This window comes from Raphanus sativus, chromosome 8, assembly GCF_000801105.2.
Source record: "Raphanus sativus cultivar WK10039 chromosome 8, ASM80110v3, whole genome shotgun sequence".
Lineage (NCBI taxonomy): Eukaryota > Viridiplantae > Streptophyta > Magnoliopsida > Brassicales > Brassicaceae > Raphanus > Raphanus sativus.
Window position 1 is genome coordinate 4,141,728 of NC_079518.1, and position 27,143 is coordinate 4,168,870.

Below are 27,143 nucleotides of genomic sequence, written 5' to 3' on the forward strand. Positions count from 1 at the left end.
CAAGGTAGTTAATATACGTGGAGTGGTTAGCTAAAGTTTGAAAAATCAACATGAGTCAAAATGCTGTCAGCAAAAATACATGCGGGGATGTATGAAATGAATATAGTTACATGAATAGATGTGTAGTTTTTAACATTAGTAGTAAATTGTGTTGCTGTGAAATAGAGATGGAATCATATCATGTTAACTCGTATGTTTTTCTGTCAATATTTAGGAATTTCTCATATATTATAATTGTTGAGGAAACATTTACACTATAGTTCCATCTATATTATTATGGGCTGATATACAGAGATGTCTAGTTGTATTATTTTTGTGCAGACCAGATTTTTAGTATTAAACTTAACTTTCTTCTTACATAGACAAATCAGGATCTCTTTGGCAAAAAGTCTGTTTGAAAACAATTCAAACTTGCTACAAAATTGAAGTACAAAACATATAATAAATAAATCTTAAACATAGGATGACAATGGATTCAAACAAAGCTCTTTTATCAAATGCATCGACCGTGGCATCACATCAAACAAGAGCATTGAAACTTGGTCATCTTGTAACGTTGAAAACTAGCTGCTCCTTCATAAATTCGTCCAATGAACAACCCATTGTATATTTTATCCCATGCATATCATAATATAAGATGACAAATCGTTTAAGGAGTTTATATGATTTTTGGGTTTAAGAACTTGAAAAAAAAAACTGAAAAAGAAACCACCTCTCATAAATAGAGGAAATGGTAAAATTCACTCAAAGAAAAAGAAGAAGTAAACACTCTAAAAAATAAACTAAAAATAGAGTTTCATAAACAAAAATTATTATCAAACAAATGATTTCAGTTTAAAATTTATAAAATACGCAATTATTAAATTTTGGGTAAACAAAAAAATGGAATTAATATCTTCGGTGTATTTTAAACTTGTCTTGGAGTATTCTGATGCCAAGGGAGACCAATCCAGCAAGAAACCATGTGATCAGTGGCGTATATAAATTTATAAATATAAGAAGGGGAAAAGGATAAGGATATAAATCATATAAAAGTCCCAAATGATATCCTCAATATATGATGATCGATAAGGACACATGCCTTCTTCGACACTTCTTTTATGCGACGAGACATGTAAGCGTCGGATGTGTTATTGTCGACATGCCGTAACCAATATAGTTTTATTTTTGTAGTCTATGTCTATGATTGATCAAGTAGTTTCAAACTCGCATCCATATCCATAATAATATAACTAAGTACATGTTGCTGTCACCTAGAATACAAATTTCCCAAGTAACAAAAGGAAACCGATTTCAAATTTGCCCTTTCAGTGAAGCCAATACAAAATAAACATTACACTCAATGTTTTGATAAAGTTTGTTAAACATTTTTAAAAAATCTTTACATATCTAGAGCCGATATGTGCGCCGTTCAGTGAAACACTAACGTTAGTCTCCAAATTTTTTTGAAGATAATATATATGGCATAAACACCCAACTTATTAAGAATATTTTTTAATAATTTTTAATAAATGTTTGATTACCCCCTAAAACTTAAAACCTGTCTATATCCGCCAATTTATGAAAACAAAAACATAGCGAAAGGTTTATGAATCACAAAATAAAGTATTGTATTCTTGCAGAGCGATTCGAACTAGCAGAGACCATAAATATGTTGTGGTATCAATCAATGCAATAGATATGTTCTGGATCACGACAACGACTACTTATTAGTTTAATCGATAAGTATTGGGGAATCGAAAGCGTAGCGACATGTCAGAGATCCAGATCAAGATCATAATATCAATCAACATCGCTTCTTTACAAGATTCTATCAAAGCCAAATAAAGAAAACGCCCCATCATCAAGCCGTCGATTTACAAAAAGTAAAGATAGACGCCATTTTTTTTTTTTCTTATCTGATATTTACAGTTTTGTTACATGGAAAATTACTCTGGTAAAAACCTCTGAAACAAGCTTCCATTATTTTAGCTCAATCAGGGTCACACAGAGAACAGAAAAAAAACAACAAAAGAAAAATTTACACTTCCACCAAAGTTTTCAACTTTGACAAAAGTTACCATCCATCTGATTCTGAACTGCTTTTACCGCAGCCACTCTTGCCGCCGTTGCAGCCTTATTAGCTGCTGCCACGGCTAGACTCACTTGCTCATCTACTCGTCTCCGATTCACAGCCTTCTTAGCCGTTTCTCTAGCAGCCTGAACCGCTCTGCGAACCGGCTCGCTCGTAGTAGGATCAAGAAACGTTACAAGTTTCCCCGAATCCCATTCACCAGATTTAGCATCACCGGTTCTAAACGAGTAAGCACCATACCCTTGCTTACGACCTTCGTGCCACGCTCCTTCGTAACAATGACCATTAGCAAAACGATACACACCAAACCCATGGATCTTGTCTCCAAAGTACTCCCCTGCATACCTATCTCCATTTCTACACACAAACAAACAAATAAATATTTTCTTTAAAAATCAATTTCAACAATTATATTTAAAATCAGTGTTTTAAAAATTAGCCTAGCTATTTTTTTTCCAATATTGGTTAAAATCATTTATTTACCTGAAATGGTAAGATCCAAGCCCATGTTTGACACCAAACCTTGATTCACCAACATAGGAACTACCATCAGCACAAGACTGAACACCAAACCCATGACTCTGACCATTGAACCATTCACCAGAGTAGCAATCACCAGTGTAGAATCTGTAAACTCCATAACCATGTCTAAGACCCTGCCTATACTGACCTTTATACCTACTCCCTCTAGCCCAGCTCTCGATCCCGTGACCCTCGTATCTCCCATCGACCCAATCACCTTCGTATCTTCCTCTCACGAAGTAGTAGTACACACCGTTCCCGTTGCATCTCCCTCTGTGGAACTCCCCTTCGTAGAAGTCTCCGTTGCTGTAGAACTGAACACCTTCTCTGACGAACGGTTTGATTCTCTTCTCCGGTTTGGTTTCGGTATCGCCGATGTACCACTGAACCGGTTTTGACCGGTTCTTGGTGTGGAAGGCTAAGCTTTTGGTGGTTTCTTTGACTGCGAGTATGGTTTGGTTGAGGAGAGCGATGTTCTTGGAGGCGAAGAAGAGAGCGACGGCGACGAGGATCAGAGCCAAGAGGAGGTTCTCGGAGGTGAGAAGCTCGCCGGTTTGGGAGATCACGAGGAAGAGGAAGAAAGAGGAGAGGCTGAGGAAGGAGAGAGAGACCATGACGAAAGCTAAACCGGGGTTGATTCGGTTTAATCCGGTTCGAGGACTTGACCCGAACGGTTTTCTTCTCTGTTTCTCTTCTTTCTCTCCGGCTTCTAGGTCTCGCGTCTGGTGAGAGACTTCGCTGTCGATTAGAGTTAAGCTGTGAAAAGACGATCTTATCGACGGTGACCGGAGCAGTGACGACTGTGTCCTCGTCAGCTTCGCCTGTCCTTCCATCTGTTTCCGAAAATATGGAACACAATAAAAAACACGATCAGCACGAGTGACTCCTGTAACGAGAGCTTCTGGTCATAACCGAACTTCTCGGTTTCCCCGGCGAGAATACACTAACCGCCGCGTCGCCGCCGTAACAAGCATAACGAACGAGAGAGATAGAGATCCGTAACTACACAAAAACTTCGATAATTGGTTTTTGTTTTATCAATTTTCCGGTACCGGAGAAATTTAACGGCGAAGCTATCTATGTTTTAGAGAGAGACAAGAGAGAGGGGGAACTGGACCGGGTTCGGTCTGATTTTAAAGGGGAGAGAAGAGAGAGAGATGAAAGTAGATTTTAGTGTGGACCGTTGGATTAACATCTGACGGTTGATTTACCAAAGAGTTTAATGATAGCCGTTGGATGAGAGGGTCCCCGGTCATGACGGGAGTGTATTGGTCGACGGATACGGTTTTTTAGCTTTACTGTTGCAAAGCTGGCACGTGCCACGACACACACAGTCACCAGATAAAAGTACTGTTTATCAAAAACAAAAAGGCCTGATAAATCACACTTAACGCCAGCTGTACACTGTTTGCTTTGATTTGGTTTAAATTAATAGTTAAAATTTTTTAAAGTACTAGTAAAATACTTAATCATAAATAGTATAAAATTAAATAATTATTTTTAAAATAATAATAATATATAGTATAATTATGATCAATAAATATTTTTGATACCTTTAATATATTATTATTAATTAATAAAATATGCATTAATAGGACTAATTAATAAAATATACATTTATCTGACTTAATTTGGAGTTAAAAACAAAATTCCGATTTTCCATAGATTTTTTTCTTCCAGCTCTAGTAAAATTAGATCAATTAAATTATCTAAAACTTTGTATTAAACATACATAGCACAAAGTCACCACCAGCCTAGTTTCAAAAAAAAAGTCACCACCAGTCCACCACTCTGTCATCTCTACTATTCAAGCATGTAAAATAGTGTGTTTTGTCAACTTATGTGTCTATAACATTGAACAACATCGCTGAATTTATTTGTTTTTTGGTAAGAAATATGGTGCGCGATCTGCCAGCAGGATGGCTGAAATCGATTCATTACTATATATACACAGAATTGTTTTTTTTTCTTCACAAGATATTTAATGGCGAAGAAAATAAAAAGAAGGGTTGGATCAAATCAAACTTATTGTGAACCAACAGATTCTTACCAAATACCGTTTGGTGTTAGGAAGTGTATAAATGAATAAACTTTGGTTGTTCTATAAAATGATAAAATGGAAAATAGCTGTATAACCGGTTGTTATAGTTAGATGAAACGACACAGAGAAACCAACAATATATTTTCGTACTTGTCAAAATCACACAACAATAGGATATATAGTTGTCATGATATTTTCCATTTGATCCAATAAGTTTGCAAAATGACAAGTTTTTTTTGGTACACATCCATTTTTACGACGATTTGGTACACATGATAAAGTTGATAATGAGAAAATGAGGTCGTATATACTATATTTGATAAAAAGAAGAATCAATACCTTTGTACTGTTGTATAAGCTAAACATATTCCTTTAGTTTTTGTGTTTGTGTCCAAGGCTAAGATAAGAGATCCCTAAGCCACGAGAACTAATACGTATAAGGCAAAATTCAGGCATTGCTATATTTTAACGAAGTAGTTTCGACGATGAAGTAAATAAAAACAACAAGTGTGGTTAACTGTTGGTATAATCGATGTTGGTAATGTTGGAGACGGCTATATAAAATGTCGCCAAATTTGAATAAATTATTAATAAATAACATGATCCAGATGATATTTTCTTGAATTTTTTATTTGCATTTAGCCAACAATATAAGTACTTGGATATGATAAATATACAATATGACAATAACTTATGGTGATCCGGTTAATTAAGGAGCTAGAATTCAAAGCCTTAATTACACTATGATTTTAATCATTATTATTAGCCTGAAAACGTTTTAAATGAAAAGAAAACCCACTTTTTACATATCTTGAACATTAATTTGGATTTCTGCTGACGATTTACCTTGTACAATAAATATTTAGAGATTTGATAATGGAAAAAGGATATGAATGAAGCAGAATCATTATGCATTTTTTTATTAACCTGATCATTATGCATTTCCATTATTCCTTCCATCTCTTTCTTACCTACAAATAATACAACAAGAAACAAACATATTTAGGGCTTTGACATTTCATATATAAATTTAGAGGTTTTGTTTTATTGTTAACTTTAACAACTGCGAAACACTAGCTAGCAAATAAACTTTTGACAAATTATATACGGTTTGCAGCAAACCGAATCACAGCCTAAACGAAATGGTGAAAACTTTTGCATATGCGCCAACTTTTAACATCCATCATGAAAGGCGTGAAAGATAAAAACGTATGTCACTTATCATGCATGATCTGATTTCACTCCTCTTGCTCGATGTTAACCAAAAACTTAAATCCTAAAAAGACATAATAATAAGTGACATGCAGCAGCACTCGCGACGTGGTCGGTTTTGAAATCCCAACAAAATATAATCGTATGTGCGCTAGTCTCCTGTACACTCGTGTTTCCCAGTTTCTGTAGGTAAAACAGAGTGATTAAAACTCTAAAAACTTCAAGTTTCGTCTTGTACTTTGTAACATGTAATCTTGAAGCCTTTATTCCCTTGACGACTCTGTAATGCAACAACTTCAACGGAAGAAACTGAATTTAGATGAATTCGGCACATTCAATTCACAGCCCAACATTTGAATTTTCAGGCCATAAAACCCAGCAAGTGCGATAAAAGGCCCATATCAGGAGATATATGGACTCCTTCGTATATATGATCTAGGAGTCATAACTTTATCATTGAGTCATTAGTAATGCAGCCACTCTAGTCACTTATCCAGCGTACTATTTGTATAATTTCACAGTGTGGTGGTGGCTGTTCTTGACGATGAAACATCCACAAGTGTTCTTTTATAAAAGAAAAAAAAATCAACAAGTGTTTAAAAGTTTCAATTATACTATTGAATGCAGTGCACTAGGGACATGCATGGGTAAGGCGCATTGGTTGCCACCCTGGTGGGCATAAAACGCAAGTCTCAAGGTCCACTCGTCTTCTTCGTCATAACGGGAACCATGCTCGACATTATCATTGGCATGACTCAGTGCAAGAGAGAACACTCAGAACATCAAGTTACTCCGAGACTCAAAATGCAACAACAAACAGCTCAGAGTACAGATTGCACTTCCTAAATCTTCTAACAGTGTTTTTCACAATAAGACTGTGCTTGTTCCTTATATGTTATGAAAACATCAAAACAAAGAAGAAAGCTTTTGATGATTAGGCAAAATATATCATATATCCAACAAAATAAAACATAACACAAATTCAAAGTATATAGAATGAAAATACGAATTGACCAAAAAAAATTGAAAATACGAATTACTATACTAATCAACTTACATAAAAATATGATTTGTGATCTCATCCAAGAATCTCCGCAATGAACACGCAAGAGCAGAAATAGGTAGATATCAGAAGAAACAGACCTTGAACTAGGGAGAAATCAGAAAGCAACGAAGAAGGATAAAGCCTAACAACAACGGCGCACACTACCGCAAACGACATAAGGAGAAGAGCGACCATCACAAGCATGAAAGAGACTTTTTCGCAAACTTCACTTGTTCCGTGTCCTACAAGTTTCCCGACCTGTACTAACGCTGCCGCGAGACCTAACGCAAACGCTGAGTTGTTTAACACCCAAAAGATCTTTGTTGCTACTTGTTTGACTCGAAACTTAGCTTCTGTCATTCTTGGTGTTGGATTTGATGCGTTGAGATTAGTTGGTGGTGCAAGAATTGGTCCGAGTGTGTTGAACATGACGATGAGTGAGATTATCATTGTGGGAGCTGATCGACGGTTGTAAGGACCACCATCCTCCATTTCTGACTTAAGAACAAATTTTTAGGAAATATTGAGGAGAAAACTTGAGGATATGTAGTAAACCTAAGAGGAGGAATGGGTTTCATCAAGGTTATTTAACTATAGTTTAAAAAATTAACCTTGGTTAAGAATATGAGGTTGTCTTTAAGTAATATAGTTTCCTAACATAGTGTGGTATGGTTTGTACATATTCCTAGAGTCTTTACATGTTCTATGTTGGCTTTTAAAGAGGGTATTTCTAGTCTTCTATCAATGCCAATTGCTTTATCAAGGTTATTTAACAACAGTTAAAACTTTTAACCTTGGTTACTTAAGAATATGAGGTTGTCTTTAAGTAATATAGCTTCCTAACATAGTGTGGTTTGTACATATTCCTAGAGTCTTTACATGTTCTATATGTTGGCTTTTAAAGAGGGTGTTTCTAGTCTTCTATCAATGCCAATTGCTTTATCTAAAGAAAAAAAAAACTATATTGTTGCATCTTTACATATTATGTTTAGTTACGATTTCCAACTAATATATTTTTCAACAAAAATGCAGATTTATACCATCTCCCAAATGAATTATTTTGAAATCAGTTGTCAAAAGTATTGAAATCGAACTTTGGAAACGAAGACTTTTCTTCAAAGATGCAACAATATATATTTTTTTCTTTTTCTTTAGGTAAAGAGAACATAAATGCTTAATTAGACGTAATTATTATGTATTCAAACATGTAAACATGCAACATGTAATTTAAATAGGATGCAGAGAATCAAGAAATTTTTACCTTCACTTGTACTGACCACAATGGTCACAAAACGGCATTCCTGTCATAGAAGATGAAGATCCACCATCACCAGTAGTTCCATCCTGACCCGACCTGTTTGGGTAGTACCGAACGCCACCACCCATTACCATAGACTGATCCAACAAACCGTAATCCATTAGGAACCGGAGGAGGTGGGCCATGAGGTGGAGGACCATGCAGTAGTGGGCCATAAGGTAGTGGACAAAGCGGTGGTGGGCCATGAGGTGATGGACCGTGAAACCCAATACCACTTCTTCCATAGGCCGGATCAAACAACGATGACTCACCTAGTGAACAACACCCACGATCGGTCTCGAAGTGACGGTACCGATTAATGAACACACTGAGTGGTCCAACGTAATCTTCGAACCCAGGCTTGCTCATAGCCGAAAGGATATCGCCAGCAGTTATTGTCGTACGTCGCTCAGATTGGCAAATATCGTTAGCTTCAGCGGTCACAAAGCTAATATACTCGGTGGCGCATATTCGAATATTTTCTTTGGCCTCTTCAGAGATTCTGGCTTCCGATGGTAAGATGTTACGCATGATCCTTGTGACGTTTGCGATTGGCAGGTAGTGGTCTTGTTCAGGAGGCATACATGATTCTAAGATTCTTCCTGAGGCACGGCACTCTTGTTCTTGTCGACAACGTAGGCATTGTTGGAGCTGTTCATTGTCGGGATTGAGTTGCTTTACTGGTCCACATTCAATCCTGATTTGTAAATAATTCTAAATTAAAAAAGGTATTAAGAAAGCGTATCAAGAGAGAAACTGATGTTCTTTAGAATACTAAATGAAATCAAAATTTATAGGATGCGACTCCAATAGTAGAAATGAGGACTGTTAAGTGAAGACACGTGATTAGTTACAGGCTAGTAGATAAGCTTATGCCGTCTACTTTTTGTTGACTGGAACTGTGACCCTTGTTAAGCATACTGTATAGATTCTTGCTGTTAGGTTTATATTTTCAGAACAAAGAAAAAAAGTCAAAAGGATCTCTTTCCTATTTCGAAATACATGAAATTCGATGTTTATGAAAGTATTATCGCATTGAGTTTGATTAACGTGAGTGGGAGTTTTTATGAAAGTATATTCATTATGAAACAAAAAAAAATACTCAGCCGTTACGAGGAGCAAACCAATAAATATATTATTAGAGTAATTTATAATGTATTTATTTCGTTGGGTCGTCGGCCTACAAACAAAACTAACACATACAATCCCCAGTTCCCCACCACTTTAAAAGTCCAAACACAAATTTGATATGTAAAAATCAAAAGAGAGCGGTTTTACTTCTCCTCAAGCTTTCACTACTAGGCCACTACTAGTAGACAGATAATAAGCGTTAGTGTGATAACATATAGTAGAATTCAACATTTCCAGCTTTAAACTTTTATTTTGGCATAGAGGAGACAGACTATGAATCAAAATCTGTTTGTGTGTATATCTGAAACGTGTTCCTCAGACATTGATATGTAGTATGAAACTAAGACTAGTCTCGCCTAATAGAGTTGGAATACCTTATTTTGGTGTGGCGGATTCATGATTACGCGCAAACAAAAATAAAACAAAAGATCGTAATTTTTGACGGTAGCTTTGACAGGTGGAGTTGTTCAGAAAAAAACGAAAAAAAAGCTTTGACAGGTGGAACATTCAGAAGTTTCGATGACGTGGTCACAATCTTGGCCGGCGAACATTTTGTCCATTTGTCACCGTCTATGTCGTGGATGATTTGACACTTTAAAGATGGGCCGTGACAGCCCAATAGTATAAACATAGGACCCACTTTATGTGCCATCCCAGTTCTATTGGTCCAACTGTAAAAGGAACTATTTGTCTTCTTCACCTTCCCGTTTCTACTCTTAATTAAACTGATAAGGACCGTCATCTATTTATTTTAAACAACGTCGTCTAAGTTATAGCCATGCATTCTTTAAAAATTAAAATCATGCCGGTCATACATTTTAAATAAAATATATATTCTTTAAAAGAAAAAAACATCGAATGTGCAGTACAAGTATTTCTCCTGCATTTCCCAGACAATTAAACATGTAATACTGTTATTTGTATATAATCAATCACAAGCTACTGATGAAAGATATATCCCATCTGAAAATTTATTCATGTTTGTTAAAGTTCCAACAAAAATGTATTTATGTTTAGGTGTTTTATTATTTGTGACGATGAGGAGGGTGCATACATTGTTTTTTCTTTTAAGTATAAATATTATAAATTTTAAAACCCGAAAAAGGGATATATTTTTTATTACAAACTTTACTCGACCAAAACTTATCTAGACTCAGTTCTCATGGTACTACCTTCGCTTCGACCACCTAAACTGACGTATTCTGATAGATCAATCATATATTCTTAAATAATCTGATTTTCGTTCTCAACCGTTGTAGCTAATCAAGTTGCAGAACATAAATTGCACTACTAAATATTTTGATGTAGTATCATTTCAAATCTAAAATTTAACATTTTGATTTGAGATTATGGTATACTTTAGACTGCATCACTAGTTGAGAAAAAAATACACATATGTGCCCCGGCCAATGTTATTGCTAACTCGAAATAAATAAAAAAGGAAAAAAGGCACTTCTAAATGCCTTGCCAGCTTAAAAAACTTTTTGAATCACCCTCTTGAAAACAAAAACAAAATTAATGTAATTTTGAATAAGTTATAGCCTTTATGAATAACGCCTGATGAAAGGTTTATTTCACCTAAACACGGTCACGACTCATACACTAGCCAACCTTTTTTCATCAACAGAAACAAGCAATGAACACCGTCATAACTTATCGACAATCTTCCTGTAGGTACTTTTAATTAACCCAAGTTGTCAGTAGAGTGACTTTAAATAAAATCACGAGTGATTAATTAATTAGCTCAGCCAGATAAAAATTTAAGAAAAGTTCAAACTAATTCATGAGTGGTTAGTTGTTTAAGGAAATGGGCATGCATTAAATAAATGATCGCGAAGCATCGCAAAAAGGTCGTGGGCTTTTAGGTTTAGTGATTTGAAAGCATAGTAGAGTTTCAATTAGGTTTCGAGTATATAGCGAAGAGTAATGATCTAGCCACGAGCTGTCTTGAATACGTAAGGGGAAAAGTATGGCGTCGAGTACCTTCTCATCATGGCGTATGAATGGAAAAATACCTTCAGCCATACACTCTCCCTTTCTCAGTATTTTTTTGTTCATTGATGTGGACACAAAAATAACTGGAGGATTTACTTACATTATAAGCTTAAGTACTGAAAGACGACAAGACAAGACTATGAAAACCAAGTGGTAAAAGTAAAGTTGATTTGGAGTAAAGCATAAATCTGTTGGTTCTAGTTTCGTTTTTTGCTGGAAACAAAAATGCTATTACTTGAGCATACAAAGATAGTTGGATTATCTGAACAGTTTCATGAGGATTAGTTGGATTTTGGCCTAGGTATCCTCTGATTAATAAAAAGAAGACTAGACTGTATAAATCCTTACTACAATAAACTAAAATAAAACAAGGACTATAACAATTAACAGCCAAAAAACATGCAACAAGTGTAGAACATATAGCTCCCACACACAGGAAAGTCGCTATAAAAACGTTAAAACTTAAAAGGTGATTTAAAGTTGATACAATAAATATCAAATTTGAATTAAGTGTTTTAAAAGATTTTGAATGATCATTGGAATACTTTTTCCTTTCTAAAGAAATATCAACCTGAGATTACATCTATACGTCCCTTGGCAAAATTTTATTTTGATAATGCGATTATTTGATATTTTATACAGACTTTTTAAAGGTGATTAATTAAATGCATTTTGATCATTTTTTAAAAAATGCATTTGATCATGCTCCGACCACCACAGCTATAGTCGCTACGCGGACCATTTTAGAAGTACATTAGTGGTGTATTAGGTGTGCTTATAACATTTCAATACGTGTGCATTACGAAGTTTGCTTGCACGGTTGCATCCTAGTTTTGATGATGTTACGTTTTATGGAAGCACAATCATGTCCTATTTACCACTTAATTCAAATCAAAGCACTCGGACATATGTGAAACACTCTCTACCGAAGTTAGTTTTTATTATTTCAAATGAGTTTCGTTATAGCATCGAAACATACCTTCTTCATTTTTTATATTTATTTTTTCAATACCAATTATTGTTGATAGAAAAAATAGGTTACTAATCAACTTGTTGAAGAAGAGAGGGTCTCAATCTGAACTGTTCGGTATCATGTTTGATATCTATCATTTCATTTCTCTCTTTGGTGTTATTTCCTTTGATTTCATTTTTTGCAATTTTAATTCTGAGGCTGATTCAGTGGCAAAATCGGCCCTTACTTTGTATGCTTCAAACTCTGTTTCTAGGAGACTAGTCTCCTTTTAAGTTAATGCATTTCTGTTTGATAAAAAAAAAATAGGTTACTCATGTGTTAGTCTGTTGGATATTTGGAATATCAAGATCTAGGTAATGTGATTATTTTGGATATCAATTTGATTATTATCCAAAATTTTGAATATCCGTATTTATTCATTGCAAAATCCATGTTACTCAAACTCAATGGTTTTTTTAATCACTACATATGTTTAACGGATTAGGGAGTACTATTATTTGACTAGTTTTTACAAAGCACGAAAACAGGAGGGAACCAACTAAATAAAGTCATTAGCTAAGGAGGAGCACTATTTTTCTAAAGCCATTGTGAAACCGGGGACTTTAAAAAAAATCGCATAATTCTAGAAACTTTATACTTTACTAATAAAAATGTCAATTTGGGTTTATGGGAAATTGCTAAGGTTCTTGTTTTAATTGAACCGTGACAATGTATACATCTACAAGTTTCATGATCTGTCACTATCCGTATGGGAATATGAAACCTACTTCGAATAACAAATCAGAATAATGTAATTTGAATTAATTAATCAATTCCGAAGTAGGAAGAGACAAGGAATATAGCATAATCAAAACTCAAAAAGAAAAGAAAAAACCCACTAAGCCAGCGATCATCTAATCACAGAAGAGAACAAAACTTTTTTTAAAATAATAATACACTATCACCTGGAAATTCGCTTCCTAATCAAGATATCTCGATAATCCTCATCATAATCATTCTATTCCTTTTTTTATTTAAAAAAAAAAATGATCAGAGGACAGAGGTAGACCAAAAATAATGATTTGGTCTTCTACGTGGGTTTTGTATATATTACTACGTATGGGGACGTTAGCCCATAACTACGCGGGACACACACACACCCGCTTTAAAATCATACAAAGACAAATCCGAAACAATCTCGAGTGTATGTGTTTTTAGTTTTTACACATGAAACACTACGTCGTCGTTTCGGTTGATTATTTTATTTATTAAGCCGTAATTATTTAATTTATTTTTTCCGGGCTGGTGGGCTTTTGATGTCCGCTTCCCGATGGTTTCCCTCTCTCTCTCTCCACCTTTTTTTAATTATTTTTTTTTCTTTTTGGTAAGAAAACTTTCTTTTTATAAATAAAAAATCCTGAGTGTTTTATTTAGCTATCTCTCTCTCTGCTTCTGTCTCTGTTACCTCTCTCTCTCTATCATTTCTATTTTTGATGTTCTTGTAGAGAGAATCTCTCAAGGTTTTGCTCTCAGATTTGAAAACTCGTGAAATCTGATCAACCAATCCCTATATCACTCTCCTTCCTCCGGTCATTTCCGGTTTACAATCCACATTAACCGTAATCTGAGAAACAGTTAAACCCTAGATTCGATTCAAAAAACCAAATCTAACTGCCATTTTTCTCAGATCTACGGAGAAAGGTGGAGTGATGAGTCTATGATGCAAGAGTCGCTTCACAGCGAAGCCATCGAAGAAGAAGCTAGTAGTGAAGTGTTACTAAACGGCGTCGTTGAGAAGAGACGAGACGACTCATTGCTACTGTCAGCTAAGCCTCCTCCCACCATGACGCGATCGAGATCTCAAGTAGCAACGCGGCGCGTGACCCCCACGCCTCCCTTGGAGATCGAGAAGCCGCTCCCGAACGGGGATCTCTACATCGGGAGCTTCTCGGGAGGGTTCCCGCACGGATCGGGGAAGTACCTGTGGAGCGACGGGTGCATGTACGAAGGCGATTGGAAGCGAGGGAAGGCCTCGGGGAAAGGCAAGTTCTCGTGGCCGAGCGGCGCCACCTACGAGGGAGAGTTCAGGTCCGGGAGGATGGAAGGGTTCGGGACGTTCACCGGCGCCGACGGGGACACGTACAGAGGAACCTGGGCGGCGGATCGGAAGCACGGCCACGGGCAGAAGCGTTACGCCAACGGAGACTTCTACGAAGGCACGTGGAGGAGGAATCTACAAGATGGCCGTGGTAGGTACGTGTGGAGAAACGGGAACCAGTACACCGGAGAGTGGCGAGGAGGGGTGATCTCAGGGAAAGGGGTGTTGGTTTGGCCTAACGGAGACCGTTACGAAGGATTGTGGGAGAACGGGGTGCCGAGAGGGAGTGGGGTGTTTTTTAGTTGTGTTGATGGGAGCTCTTGTGTCGGGGCGTGGGATCAGAGTAATGTGATGAGGAAGTTCTTTGACGGTGGGGTTGAGAGGAGTGGTTTGGTTGTTGCGACGAGGAAGAGGTCTTCTGTTGATAGTGGAGGTGGGAGTTTGGGTGGGGAGAAGGTTTTCCCGAGGATATGTATTTGGGAGTCTGATGGAGAAGCTGGGGATATTACTTGTGATATTATTGATAACGTTGAGGCGTCGATGATTTATAGAGAGAGGTTGTCTGTTGATCGTGTTCGTCAGTTTAAGAAGAATCCTTGTTGGTTTAACGGTGAGGCGAAGAAGGCTGGGGAGACTATATCTAAAGGGCATAAGAAGTATGACTTGATGCTGAACTTGCAGTTAGGGATAAGGTAGAAAGTTCGTAACTTTTGGTGGGATTTGGATTTGAGTCTGTTTCTGTTGTGTGTTGATGAAGGTTTGTGATTTAGGTACTCTGTTGGGAAACTTGCGTCGGTTGTAAGAGAGCTTAAGGAGACCGATTTCGATCCAAAGGAGAAGTTTTGGACGAGGTTTCCGCCGGAAGGTACTAAGACTACGCCGCCGCATCAGTCGGTTGATTTCCGGTGGAAGGATTATTGCCCTTTGGTGTTCAGGTATCTTTCTCAAAAAAGTGTTTTGATTTTTAGCAAGTTTGCTGAGTTGTGTTTTTAGGTTTGCTGATGTGTCTTTACCCGAATAACTGGGTTTAGTTGATGAGTTTTGTATGTTGAAGTGTGTTTCTTTTTGTGGCAATTTTGTTTGTAGACGTCTCAGGGATCATTTCCAAGTGGATCCAGCTGAGTATATGGTAGCTATATGTGGAAACGAGGCTCTTAGGGAGTTATCTTCGCCTGGAAAGAGTGGAAGCTTCTTTTACCTAACTCAAGATGATAGGTTTATGATCAAGACTGTGAAGAAATCGGAAGTCAAGGTTAGTATTTAGTTGTTGCCGTCTTGTTTTTTTTTTCTTTGACCCTTTTCATGTCATGCTTGTCATTCTTAATTTACTTAATTAGCGGTGGAGACACCTTTTTTGTTTGTTTCTTTCTTTGCTTTCACATTAACTTTGTTAATCATAAACTCCACTAAGTCCGTGATTAGCTAAAATGAAACTTGACCTTTTGTCTTCATTTGTTTTAGGTGCTTCTGAGAATGCTTCCAAGCTACTACAAACATGTCTGTCAATATGAAAACTCCCTCGTGACTAGATTCTACGGTGTTCATTGTGTGAAACCCGTTGGTGGCCAAAAGGTAATGCGTTGTTTACATCTAAAGTTTAAGTGGGTCTCTTAGTTTCCAGAAATTTTTTACAAGTATTTTGTTTACAATTTTATCAGACTCGGTTTATCGTCATGGGAAACTTGTTCTGCTCCGAGTATAGAATCCAGAGACGGTTTGACCTCAAAGGGTCTTCCCATGGACGCAGTACAGCAAAGCCTGAAGGGGAGATTGATGAGACAACGACTCTAAAGGACCTTGATCTCAATTTTGCTTTCCGTCTTCAGAGAAACTGGTATCAAGAGCTTATGAAGTAAGCTCCATGCTTTACTCAGTTTCTTTTTGTTTTGCTTATGCTACTCTCAGCTAGTAATCAGCAACTTAAACTCGTTTCTAATTCATGATCAGGCAAATAAAACGAGACTGTGAGTTCTTGGAAGCGGAGAGAATAATGGATTATAGCCTTTTAGTTGGCGTTCACTTCCGTGATGACAACACAGGAGAAAAGATGGGGCTTTCTCCATTCGTTTTGAGATCTGGTAAACTTAAGAGACATCATTCTCTATCTGTGTCCCCTAATTGATGTCGACCCTGTCTGTGAAACTCATGTCAATATCTTGTGCAGGTAGGATAGATTCATATCAGAATGAGAAATTCATGCGTGGTTGTCGCTTCCTAGAGGCTGAACTTCAAGACATGGACCGGATTTTAGCTGGCAGGTAACATAAACATTTATATCTTGACAAATCATTTTTCTTTGTTTAATGTTAACAAGTTGACTTCTTCACCGAAGAAGCTTTTTGCATTCATATAGCCTTTTTGATTATTGCAGAGACATGTGTAGTGGTTGAGATTCAATTCCGGATTAGTAGTAGTTATGAGTGTAGCAATGATAATGAGGTGTGAAACATATCATGTGGTCCTGTCTGCTCAAAGTTCTCAATCTGTTTTATTTTTTCTTTTAACAGGAAACCATCCATAAGATTAGGTGCAAACATGCCAGCGAGAGCGGAACGAATGGCCAGAAGAAGCGACTTTGATCAGTATACACCAGGAGGAGGAGGAGCTAACTATCCATCTCACGGTGAGATGTATGAAGTGGTGCTCTACTTTGGAGTCATTGACATCTTGCAAGACTACGACATAACCAAAAAGATTGAGCATGCTTACAAGTCGTTACAAGCGGATCCTGCTTCCATCTCAGCCGTTGATCCTAAACTCTATTCCAAGAGGTTCAGAGACTTCATCAGTAGGATCTTCATCGAAGACGGCTAAAGAATGATGATGATTTGAGAAAGGCTAATAGTGGATTTTACTAACATTCTCGGCTTCTTCAAATGGGATGATGCGCAAAGAAGGATAAAAAGGTAATCTCAAAGATAGAAGAAAGCGACTTGGGAGTTCTTGATTTATTTCTTTTGAGATAATTAGTCAAAAAGTTTTGGGGGTTGGGAGAAGCTTTATCTATTTTTGTGGTGAGCGATATATTTGTATATGTGAATATAGATTGTGAAGGTTTAAGTACATAGTAATTACAATGGAAAACAAAATTGAAATTGGTTTTTGGTAAATTCAGAATAATGTGGAATTAATATAAGTGTACAACAAGTCACATAAAAGAATGTTTAAAGAAAAGGAGAAAAAGTTTATCCCATTATTTTAAAAATTTAATTAATCTCATGGGATGCTTCTTTAACCATCTAAAGTATGGGGGTCCATGTTTTTTTTGGTGAATAAATTTTGTACTAATACAACTTTACATCTTTACATGTTATGTAGAAACATTTGTTTTGAAATTAGAATCAGTTGATCTATGTATGTAACTACAGTAATTCGAAATAGTTTAATGTGGTCAAAGAAGGGAAGAGTTGAATTGGGGTTGGTTTTTATGAAAAGCAGAGAAAGCTAAACAGAACACTCACACATGTCTTTTCCTTTCATTCTTTCTCTTCTTTATCAAATCTTTTCAAAAAATGTGTCTTCTCTTAAATCTTCCAAGTTTCATTTTCCAATCTAATCAACAATCCACATTGCATTGTCAATAATTCTCTTGATTTTTGAAGTTGCTTTTTTTTTTCTAAAAAGCCTAACTTCATATCGCATTTTAGTTATCTTGAAAAGTATGTTTTACATTGAAAGAAATAAATGTATAGGTTTTCGTACAAGTCTTTCTGAAGTAAACAATCATTGTTTCTCTTTTAGTTTAATACATCTCATAGTCCACATAATTGCTTTCATTGGTAATAAACTAATAATAAACAACCTTTGTTTAAAAAGAAAATGTTGATGAACATTAGGAAATGTTTAATGTAGATAATAACTTAAAGACATGAGCCACATGACATCCTATTCACAGATCCACTAGATGTTAAAAGCTGACATACTGAACAACTACAATGCCTACATATATTAGATTACACCAATTTGGAATTTGAAATCAGTAAACAAGGTGAAATCCTACCCAATAATGTGTTGAGGAAGAGGGACTTTAAGTCAAAAAAGTGACAAAATAATAATAAAACATTAAAAGTTCAAGTAATTGGTTAAGCCCAATTAACGAACATGTCATCATCTTTCCATTCTCTTATCCTAGTGTCCTAAGACAAAGTTTAGTTCGCCCTGACAGATCATATGTATTGTATTATTGGTCAAAGTTTAGTTCTTTAACTAACAATAAATATTGGGACAGACTTTTTTTCCTTCTTTTTAAATTGTAAAAAAGAAAAGAAAAATACCCATAAGCTAGAAATGAAGATAAGTTCTTGAGAAAATTCGGAGCTTAGCACAACACTTGAATCATTAGTGCTGTGATTTGTTTCAACATCTAACCATTTCAAATGAGTATATTAAATTAGACACCACTGCAAAAAGGAAAAAAATGAAAATGAAAAGAAAATACGGCCAACAGAAAATGATAAATATCCGATTAGACTTATGTGATAATGTATGCTGTTAAGGACTTTATAAGAACCTAATTATAAACATAGATCACACGTAAGTTTATTTTAGGCAATGAAACGAATCGAGCTTGATATACTTTTTCTTGATTTTATTAACATTTTCTTGATTTTATTATTAAAAATAATTGATTATTCTCCACTAGTTTTCCATGTCGAAGAATTAAAATAGGAAAATGACGGAGGATACGAGTAGGCTGAGTACCACTATGCGTCTGTCAAATCGTTGCATGCCTAATATTCCTTTCTCTTAAAAAAATTTAAATATCACAAAGATTATCAGTTTTCTTTAAAAGTTATGTTTGTTTATTACACTTTACTGATTTGGTGAATAACATTACCAAGGATACAGTAAGATCTTTTGTCTCATCGATCTTCATGTCTTGTTTAACTCATGTCAATCCTTTCCATATTTTCTCTCTTTTTAAAAAATGTCATTTAAATATTCTTTACATGCTACGGAAGCTAGCTGTTCAGACTTCAGACTGTGAACGTGATTTTCCACCTTTGGAAGAAAAAAACAACTTGATCCATAATCAGATTTCAATCTCTGCATCATTTGGTTTCCACGGTACTGATAGAGAACTGAGGAACATTATCTCTGCTAGGAGACGCTACAAGAAATTATAAGTATCTGATGGCTAGGCTATCTGATTGAGATAATTGTGTCTTGTAGGTTGTAATCATGGTTCATCTTGTTTTATGTATATTTTTTTTTGCCAATATGTCTCAAACTTAAGATATTTTGTAAGATCTTTTTCATTATTATGATATTTACAGTTTAGCAAAAAAATTATTCTTTACGTATATTAAAAATTCAGTTAAAAATTCACACACTAACCAAATTTCTATTAATAATTATATATTAAATAATAGGGCTAAATATATATTTAAAAAGGTGGTTTGAAAATATAGGATGACATTCTTTATAAAAGAAAGAAAAATTCAAAACGACATTTTTTAGGAAACATAAAAAGTATGTTTTATATTTTTTTTTTGACAAATACGTTTTTATATTTTCTGGTTGTATGTGTGTGTTTAATAACTTTTTACACATTTATATACCTTTCCTTGGTGGTAAATCTCCAATTCAAGTGTTTTTTTAATTAATTTTTGAATGGTATGCATGTAGTAAACCACCCAGACATCTCAGTATCAATGATTATGGAGAAAGAAAATCAGACCACCGTACATATTCAACCGACTCTTGTATATGTAATTAATCGCATTGTTTATGGGCAGACCGATAAACTGCATCGCCAGTCAAGAAGAAATTATGCATGCATGATACATGATACTATGATAGTATATTAGTATGATACATTCATAGATCAATACATGCATTCTTTTTCCCTGCATGCATTATAAGTACAAACATCACACACATGCATACGGTATATGCATATATACTCGGGCTTGCTTTTATTTATGCACGCGAATCATCTACCCAAATCCCAAATCCAAGGTAATTGTTCCCGTCACACCTTCGGCGCCATTTTGGATTTGATTACACTTTCTCTAATCGATCAAAGTTCAAATTTACTATTGAATTCTCGTGGTGTATATACATATGATTAACGGATTACTCAGAGGAAGATCCTAAGATATATTTATAAAATCAAACAAAACACACTGGTCACCGGTCACGTACTTATCCCTTTTCAAAAGTATTATGTTATATTAGTAATAATTAACAATCTAGTAGTAATAATATATCAACGGTATTGTTTAGCGGACGTTCAAATATATCATTATCATCAACAAGCTAGTGTATGATATAGAGACCAAACTAAGATATCCTTTCTTTTTTTTGTCAGCAAAGATATCCTTTGTATATCGTATTAAGGTTAATCGTTGTAGGTTGTTCAAAAAGAAAAGGTTATAATCGTTGTAAAAAAATAAAAGAAATTACCCTTTAGATATCGGGTTATGCTACCTTAGTATTGAAAATGACCTCAAAGAAGACATCCTTATTCGGTAACTTAAATACATAACATCAACAAATATATAAGTTTGTTTGGTGTAACACGTCGATAACATGGCATCAATAACACATCTAGAACCGTGAAGATCGAAGCGATCATGAACTGAATATGAACTTATTGAGGATTTGTTATTGGAAAATCTATTCTATTAATTCTTCAACATGACCAATTGATATAAGTTATGTCCATCTATTATTTTCCATTTCTCACCACGTATAAAGCATTACATACTTTTCTAATATACTAGATTAATAACTGCTTCGAAATTTCCGTAACCACCACGTATGCTGTGGCCCCACAAACCTGTTAATTTTTTTTAAAACTTTGTACTACGTATATGTTTTTTCTGTTACACATTTTTAATATACATATACATTTCTGTAACCATCACGTATATTTTTCTAATGTATTGAAAATTTTAGAAATTTATTTTAAAATAATTTCTTATATGTATGTGGTACAAATGTATAATTATACAATTTGAGATATTTAATATAGTAATCAAAAATTATATTAAACTAATATTAAATACAAATATGATTACAAAAATAATACAAATATAAAAATTAAATTTCTCAAAAAAGTAAAACAAAGAATATACCACACTTTCAAATTAAAACAAATATATTTCTTAAAAATATAAAACAAAAATATATATGTCCTTTTAAGAATGGATCATAAGTTTGGTCCAACTATTTGGAAAATCGATTTGCGGATATGGGTTATGAGTATTTTATGCGGGTGAATGTGGGTTGGTGGATTTTGGATCGCGGCTACCCGTCGACCCGTAAAGTATTTAAAAAATAAAAGTAAAAATTAGATATTTTATAAAAAATATAGGAATTTAAAAATATTAATTTAAAATTTAAATCATGTATAAGTTTTTAATGTAAATATATTTTTATAATAATTAAATTAAATAATGATTTTAAAATATATATAACCCGCAAATAACCACAAAATTAAGCAGAGTAGGTGCGAGTACAAAATTATTTGTTTGCGGATTGTACGGGTCATATTTTTTAACAAAACAAAATTGAAAATCCGCAGGTTGGCAGATCAGCGGGGTGAGTTCGACCTGCAACCCAGCCTTAATCGTGCGCATACCGGATCAATTTTTAAATTGTTATTATTTAATAAAATATATTTTGATTAAAATTTATACACATATATGATTACAAAAATACAAATATAATCAAAAAGAAAAAACAAATATAAAACAAAAAAATAAAAGAAAAAAATACCCGCCCTTTTTAGGGCGGGTCAAAATCTAATCTATTCTATTAATTCTGCAGTTTGCCATATTGATAAAAGTTGTATCTACTTTTTAAATTTTATAACTGCATCTACAATATAAAGTAAATATAACTGCACTAGAATATTATTTAACCGTACGTAACTTACTAACTTCCTTATTTTCATCAAGAGCATACAATATATGTGGGACCCATGTTCTATCACTTACTTTCTTTTACAGTTTTTTATTTTTTTAGCAGTTTTTTTATAATTAGAAAATACAATCGTGATAAGTGATTATTTCCCATACAAAGCTAACAAATCTTTCATCCTTTTTGTTTGATCAACAAACGTTTCATCTAAATTTTCCAGGGAACTTGGGTCAAAGCTAACAAGTCGATTATAACAAATCGTCATAAGTTATAGTTGTTGTTGAAGACACTTGGATGATAACCTTAGAGAAAGTTGCAGGAAACTTAAAAAGATGTCTTTAGGAAGAAGAAGATTTAATAACGATTATGCCATTAATGAAAAAACAAAAATAAAAACTAAAAGATCTTTTCCGGATTACGAGACCAATTAGTTTAATAGGTTAACGGGTCTAAATAGATTTATATTATTATCATAGGTCAAAATTTTTAAATTTATATTTATGCTATTAAAATTCATAGATTTATGTTCACGTAACTAACTAAACGAATATACATAACAAATAGTTGTACAAGATCTATAAGTTATATGCAATTTGTACAAACCCAAACTTTTTTTTTTTTACAAACCCAAATTTAATAAATGGATATACGTATAAGGCTTATATGTTATATGTAGTTTCTTCGAACCCAAACTAAATATACATATTTTCAAACAGAACGTTCAACCACATTCTTATTTAGGAATGAGAATACATGTGATGTTTCAAAATATAAATATTGATGTTACATTTTCATAAATAATATTCCATCATGAGAAAAAATATATGTTTATATATCTTTACAGTAGTTCTTTAATATAATAATTGTAAAGATATATAAAAATATATTTTTAGATCATAACAATATATACAATTATTATATTAAAGAACTATTATTTTCATAAAGGTTTATTAAAAATATATTTTTATATATCTTTACAATTATTATATTAAAGAACTATTGTTTAAAAAAATGGTATATCTTTCAAAGTTATCGCACTGTTTTCTGGAGGAAGATCTTTCTGGGTTTCTGAGTTTTCTGGAGGAAGATCGATAACTGCTTTTGTTATAGATCTCATAAAAATCGTGGTTAGTGATTTAATTAGAATAGATATAGTTATAAAATAATCAGTTTTTGATTATATTATAAATATCACGTGGGGAAAATATGTTGGACTGAACTAAAATCAAATGGTCACACTGCAAAATTAATAGAATAGATATTTTGATATACACAAATATGATTACAAAGAAACATACGAATATAATCACAAAAAAACACATATATAAAAACTAAATTTAAAACAAAAAATATACCCGCCCTTTTTAAGGGCGGGTCAGAATCTAGTACACTAGTTAAAAGTCAATCCTTGGACATGATTAATAACATTACCCCCCTTTCTCGATCGATGGATTTTTTTTAATTTTTTTGATAAAAAGATCGATCGATGGATAATTACATTGTTTACTAAGGATTTCTTAAATTCAATTCTAAAAAAACAGTATAATAAGTTGAATAATTAATAGCAGTGAAGATATATTAATCTTTTAAGTACTCACAAAATAACATTATATTTATGGCCATGCTTTTTTTTTTTGTATAACTCCAGTTAAAAAGATCCTAAACCAGAGTCTTAAACCTACTAAACTTGTTATTTAATGTGTCTAAAAAAAAATTGGTGGTGTAGTTCAGAACACTGCTGGGGACTCAGACATGTGGATTTCCTTAACATTCCAATATAACAACTGAGTGTTGCAAACATATTTTACGATAGGGTGGGTTTTGATTTGGAAAAATCTTATTAGAAAAACAAAGAGAGTGTAATTTAATGAATTCAGACACATGGGGTGGAAGATTTTGACATTGAAGGCCCAAATGAAGACAACAAGAATGGGATATTAGGGAATGGTCTCAACTTTGGGACTATGCTTGTCTGAAGTTGAAAAAAACCACCAAACGTGCCCATTATTTTATTTAACACCCCAACATAATGTTCCACCATGAAGGGGACATCTTCCCTTAGCTTTCCCTTTCTCATTATTCTTGTAGTTTTATTCTCTTGTTTGGTACAACTAATTGGGAAAGAAAAATGATTTGTAGAGAAAAAAATATAAGAAAAATATTCATAAAATAACCACGAATTGTGGACGCATCATACTAATGATGCTGTCTTTCACTTGCTCAGGAAAACCTCGCGACTCATGACACTAATTATATATACATGTAAATGTGCATATAGTTCTTTGATCTGATTCTTGCAAATTGGAATTTATTGGTGTGTGTTTTGGGAAGGAGGGGAGGAAGGCCGAGGGGTAATTAATCTTGAACTGGCATAATCAAATCATGAAAGAACACTAATTAAAAGAATCTTAATAACCAACGAGCTATTGGTCTAGTAATAAGTGAGTGTTTAGTAGATATTCCGTTATTTGGGTTTAATTCTCGTTGGAATGGATTATTTACATTGCTTGATTTTTCTCTTGAAACCAATTTTTTAGCAAGAAAATAAATAAGAAAATATTTGTCATTTAATAAATATGTATGAATTATATGAAAATCTGTTCTTGGTTAAATTAACTTTTCAATATCACACATTAAATACTGGTTTTGAAAACATAAGCTTCTCTATTTTTTGGCTGATGAGTTTATGCTAGTTGTTTGTATTTATAGAGTAATCAAACCGAATTTAACCTATAAACAATATTTTTAAACCCACACTGGTAATCAAAGTGATTTTTTTTATCGTTGGGTCAACAGGTCCGATTAGGTTGAACTTGATTCAATTGAATTGAATAGAAATATAGCATAAAAACTAGAAGTAAATTTAAATTTAAATGTCTATTTTTATCTTTCAATTTTAAGACTATTGTTTAAGTTTAGTTATTATTTTTTTCCGTAAAATTAGTTATGAAATAAAATTTAAATAAAAACCAAATAGAACTTAAATATAATTTAATATTATCTATAAGTAGATCTTTGAATGAAATACAAATATATAAAAGATCTAAAGTTTTATTTGTACCGGTGGTTTTCTAAATAAATTATTACATATGTTTAAAAGTAACAAAATGATTTATAGTAGTAGTTTATAAACAAATCTGATTTTATTGATTCATTGGTGAATGGTCTACGAGTTTGGTTTTTGGCAATTTGATGAGATTTTACCTAACTAATTGTCTTTGGATTTTTGTTATTTACTCAACCCAAGATATGTTTTCATTTTACGATTTAATCTGGTTTGACAGTCGGTCCAGTCCAAACTTTTAAAGCCCGCCTATAACTTAAAAGAAACCAAATATAATCTTGTAACGCTATATTAAGAAAATAATTATTTTTTATATTTTTCTAAACAAAAACATCAATTAATATTTTATCTAACTATAGTCCAATTAATAATAAAATTAAATGTATATTTTCACTGGTCAGATAACATTAATTGTTAATAAAATTTACATAAAAATAGAAAACGTCATATAATTTGAAACAAAAAAGTTTCACTAAAACACTTATACTAAAAATGGAGGGAATATAATTTAATTTTGATTTCAAGGCCATACCTAAGAATATTTATACTTAGTTAATACCCAAAAGCAGGTGAAATTTAGCTTGCATACTGGGCTTACATACCCGGGAAACAAAAAGGCAAAAACAAAGTTTTTGTTTTAAATCTTTGGCTATTTGTTGACAAAAACCAAAATTTAGCTCAAACAAAAGTCAGCCCACTCTTTTCCTACTGTGTATCCTCCGATAGCTACATCGAACACATGCTCCTTCGATAGCTACATCGAACACAGGCTTCAGTTGCCGCTGATTCCCACCAACATCTAACACCCTAAGTGTATCAAAATGAGGGAGCATGTTGACCATCTTAGCCGGAAAAGACATCTTCATTATGTTTGATGACTCAATGAGCATGCATAGTTGATATAAACTATGCGACAGCAGTGAGGAACAATTTGTTGTGCTATCAATTTTTGGTTGATTTCCTAGTAATTGTATTTGAAAAATAATTTAATAGAAAATTTATTATAAAATATGAAGAATCAATTCTTAACATTTAAACTAAGATTTTGAAGAAAAAATATTTATATATTTTATTTATTAGATATGAACGTGAAAGTTATTGATACGACATATTTGGAAATGTAATATTTATTATCAGTATGAAAATAATACTATTGTTTTGACGAAAGACAAAAGTAACATTTTTTTGTAATCCATATTACAATGGAGGAACAAACTTTTTTAAATTCCAAATATAATCTTATCTCTACGTCTTTATACACTAATATAAAATAATTCGCTTTTTATTATGTTGAAGTAGAGTTTTTATTCTACTTTGAAAATGTTTTTCTCTATCTATATGGTTTTGAAATGATTATGGTTTTATTATTCTTATTAGTGAAATTTTTTTCATTCTTTGTGCATTTTATAAAAAAATTCAACAAATTCATGAAATTTTTGTTCATTCCTCGTTAAATCATTTAAAATACTTTAAAATCTATTATTTATGTCTTCAATTGAATTATTCCAACAAAAAATAAAATTTTAAATCCAATATCACTTTCTAAAGCTCTTGTCAAAACTGGCGCCAAAATCAAAAGCTCCCATAAGTATATAATAACTCAAAACCATAGGCGAAAATCTGATCTACTGTTCTAATCTTAACAAACCTAAAATCTATGCAAGATTGAGCGGTGAAGGGAACTGCTCAGGTAAAATTTGAGAAGCAAAACAGTTTGTCAGTGGCATTTGTCTCCAAAACAGTGCTTATGTGTTATATTGCAGAGGTAAAGAGGCATGTAACGACAAAGTGTATCCGAAGTATTACAATATTGAGCATGTCCCTGCGGTATATAGTATGCAGA

The 27,143-nt window shown here is 33.6% G+C and overlaps 3 protein-coding genes across 3 annotated transcripts; 1 reads left to right on the top strand and 2 right to left on the bottom strand.

Moving 5' to 3' along the window:
• Window positions 1-1,855: 1,855 nt before the first annotated feature.
• Window positions 1,856-3,689, bottom strand: LOC108819441 (phosphatidylinositol 4-phosphate 5-kinase 5). The gene is made up of 2 exons (XM_018592482.2): window positions 2,558-3,689; window positions 1,856-2,431 (listed from the first exon to the last, which is right to left on the bottom strand). The coding sequence occupies exons 1-2, from the start codon at window positions 3,427-3,429 to the stop codon at window positions 2,041-2,043; spliced, it is 1,263 nt and encodes a 420-aa protein (XP_018447984.1). The 5' UTR covers window positions 3,430-3,689; the 3' UTR covers window positions 1,856-2,040.
• A 3,919-nt stretch (window positions 3,690-7,608) lies between these two features.
• On the bottom strand, window positions 7,609-8,926 carry LOC130498500 (nuclear transcription factor Y subunit B-9-like). Its single transcript, XM_056991914.1, has one exon. It carries the CDS (start codon window positions 8,771-8,773, stop codon window positions 8,222-8,224), a length of 552 nt encoding a protein of 183 aa, XP_056847894.1. The 5' UTR covers window positions 8,774-8,926; the 3' UTR covers window positions 7,609-8,221.
• A 4,775-nt stretch (window positions 8,927-13,701) lies between these two features.
• Window positions 13,702-17,438, top strand: LOC108818923 (phosphatidylinositol 4-phosphate 5-kinase 1). The gene is made up of 8 exons (XM_018591877.2): window positions 13,702-15,059; window positions 15,138-15,302; window positions 15,454-15,619; window positions 15,829-15,939; window positions 16,026-16,219; window positions 16,315-16,445; window positions 16,532-16,625; window positions 16,875-17,438. Exons 1-8 carry the CDS (start codon window positions 13,987-13,989, stop codon window positions 17,179-17,181), a joined length of 2,241 nt encoding a protein of 746 aa, XP_018447379.1. The 5' UTR covers window positions 13,702-13,986; the 3' UTR covers window positions 17,182-17,438.
• Window positions 17,439-27,143: the final 9,705 nt, after the last annotated feature.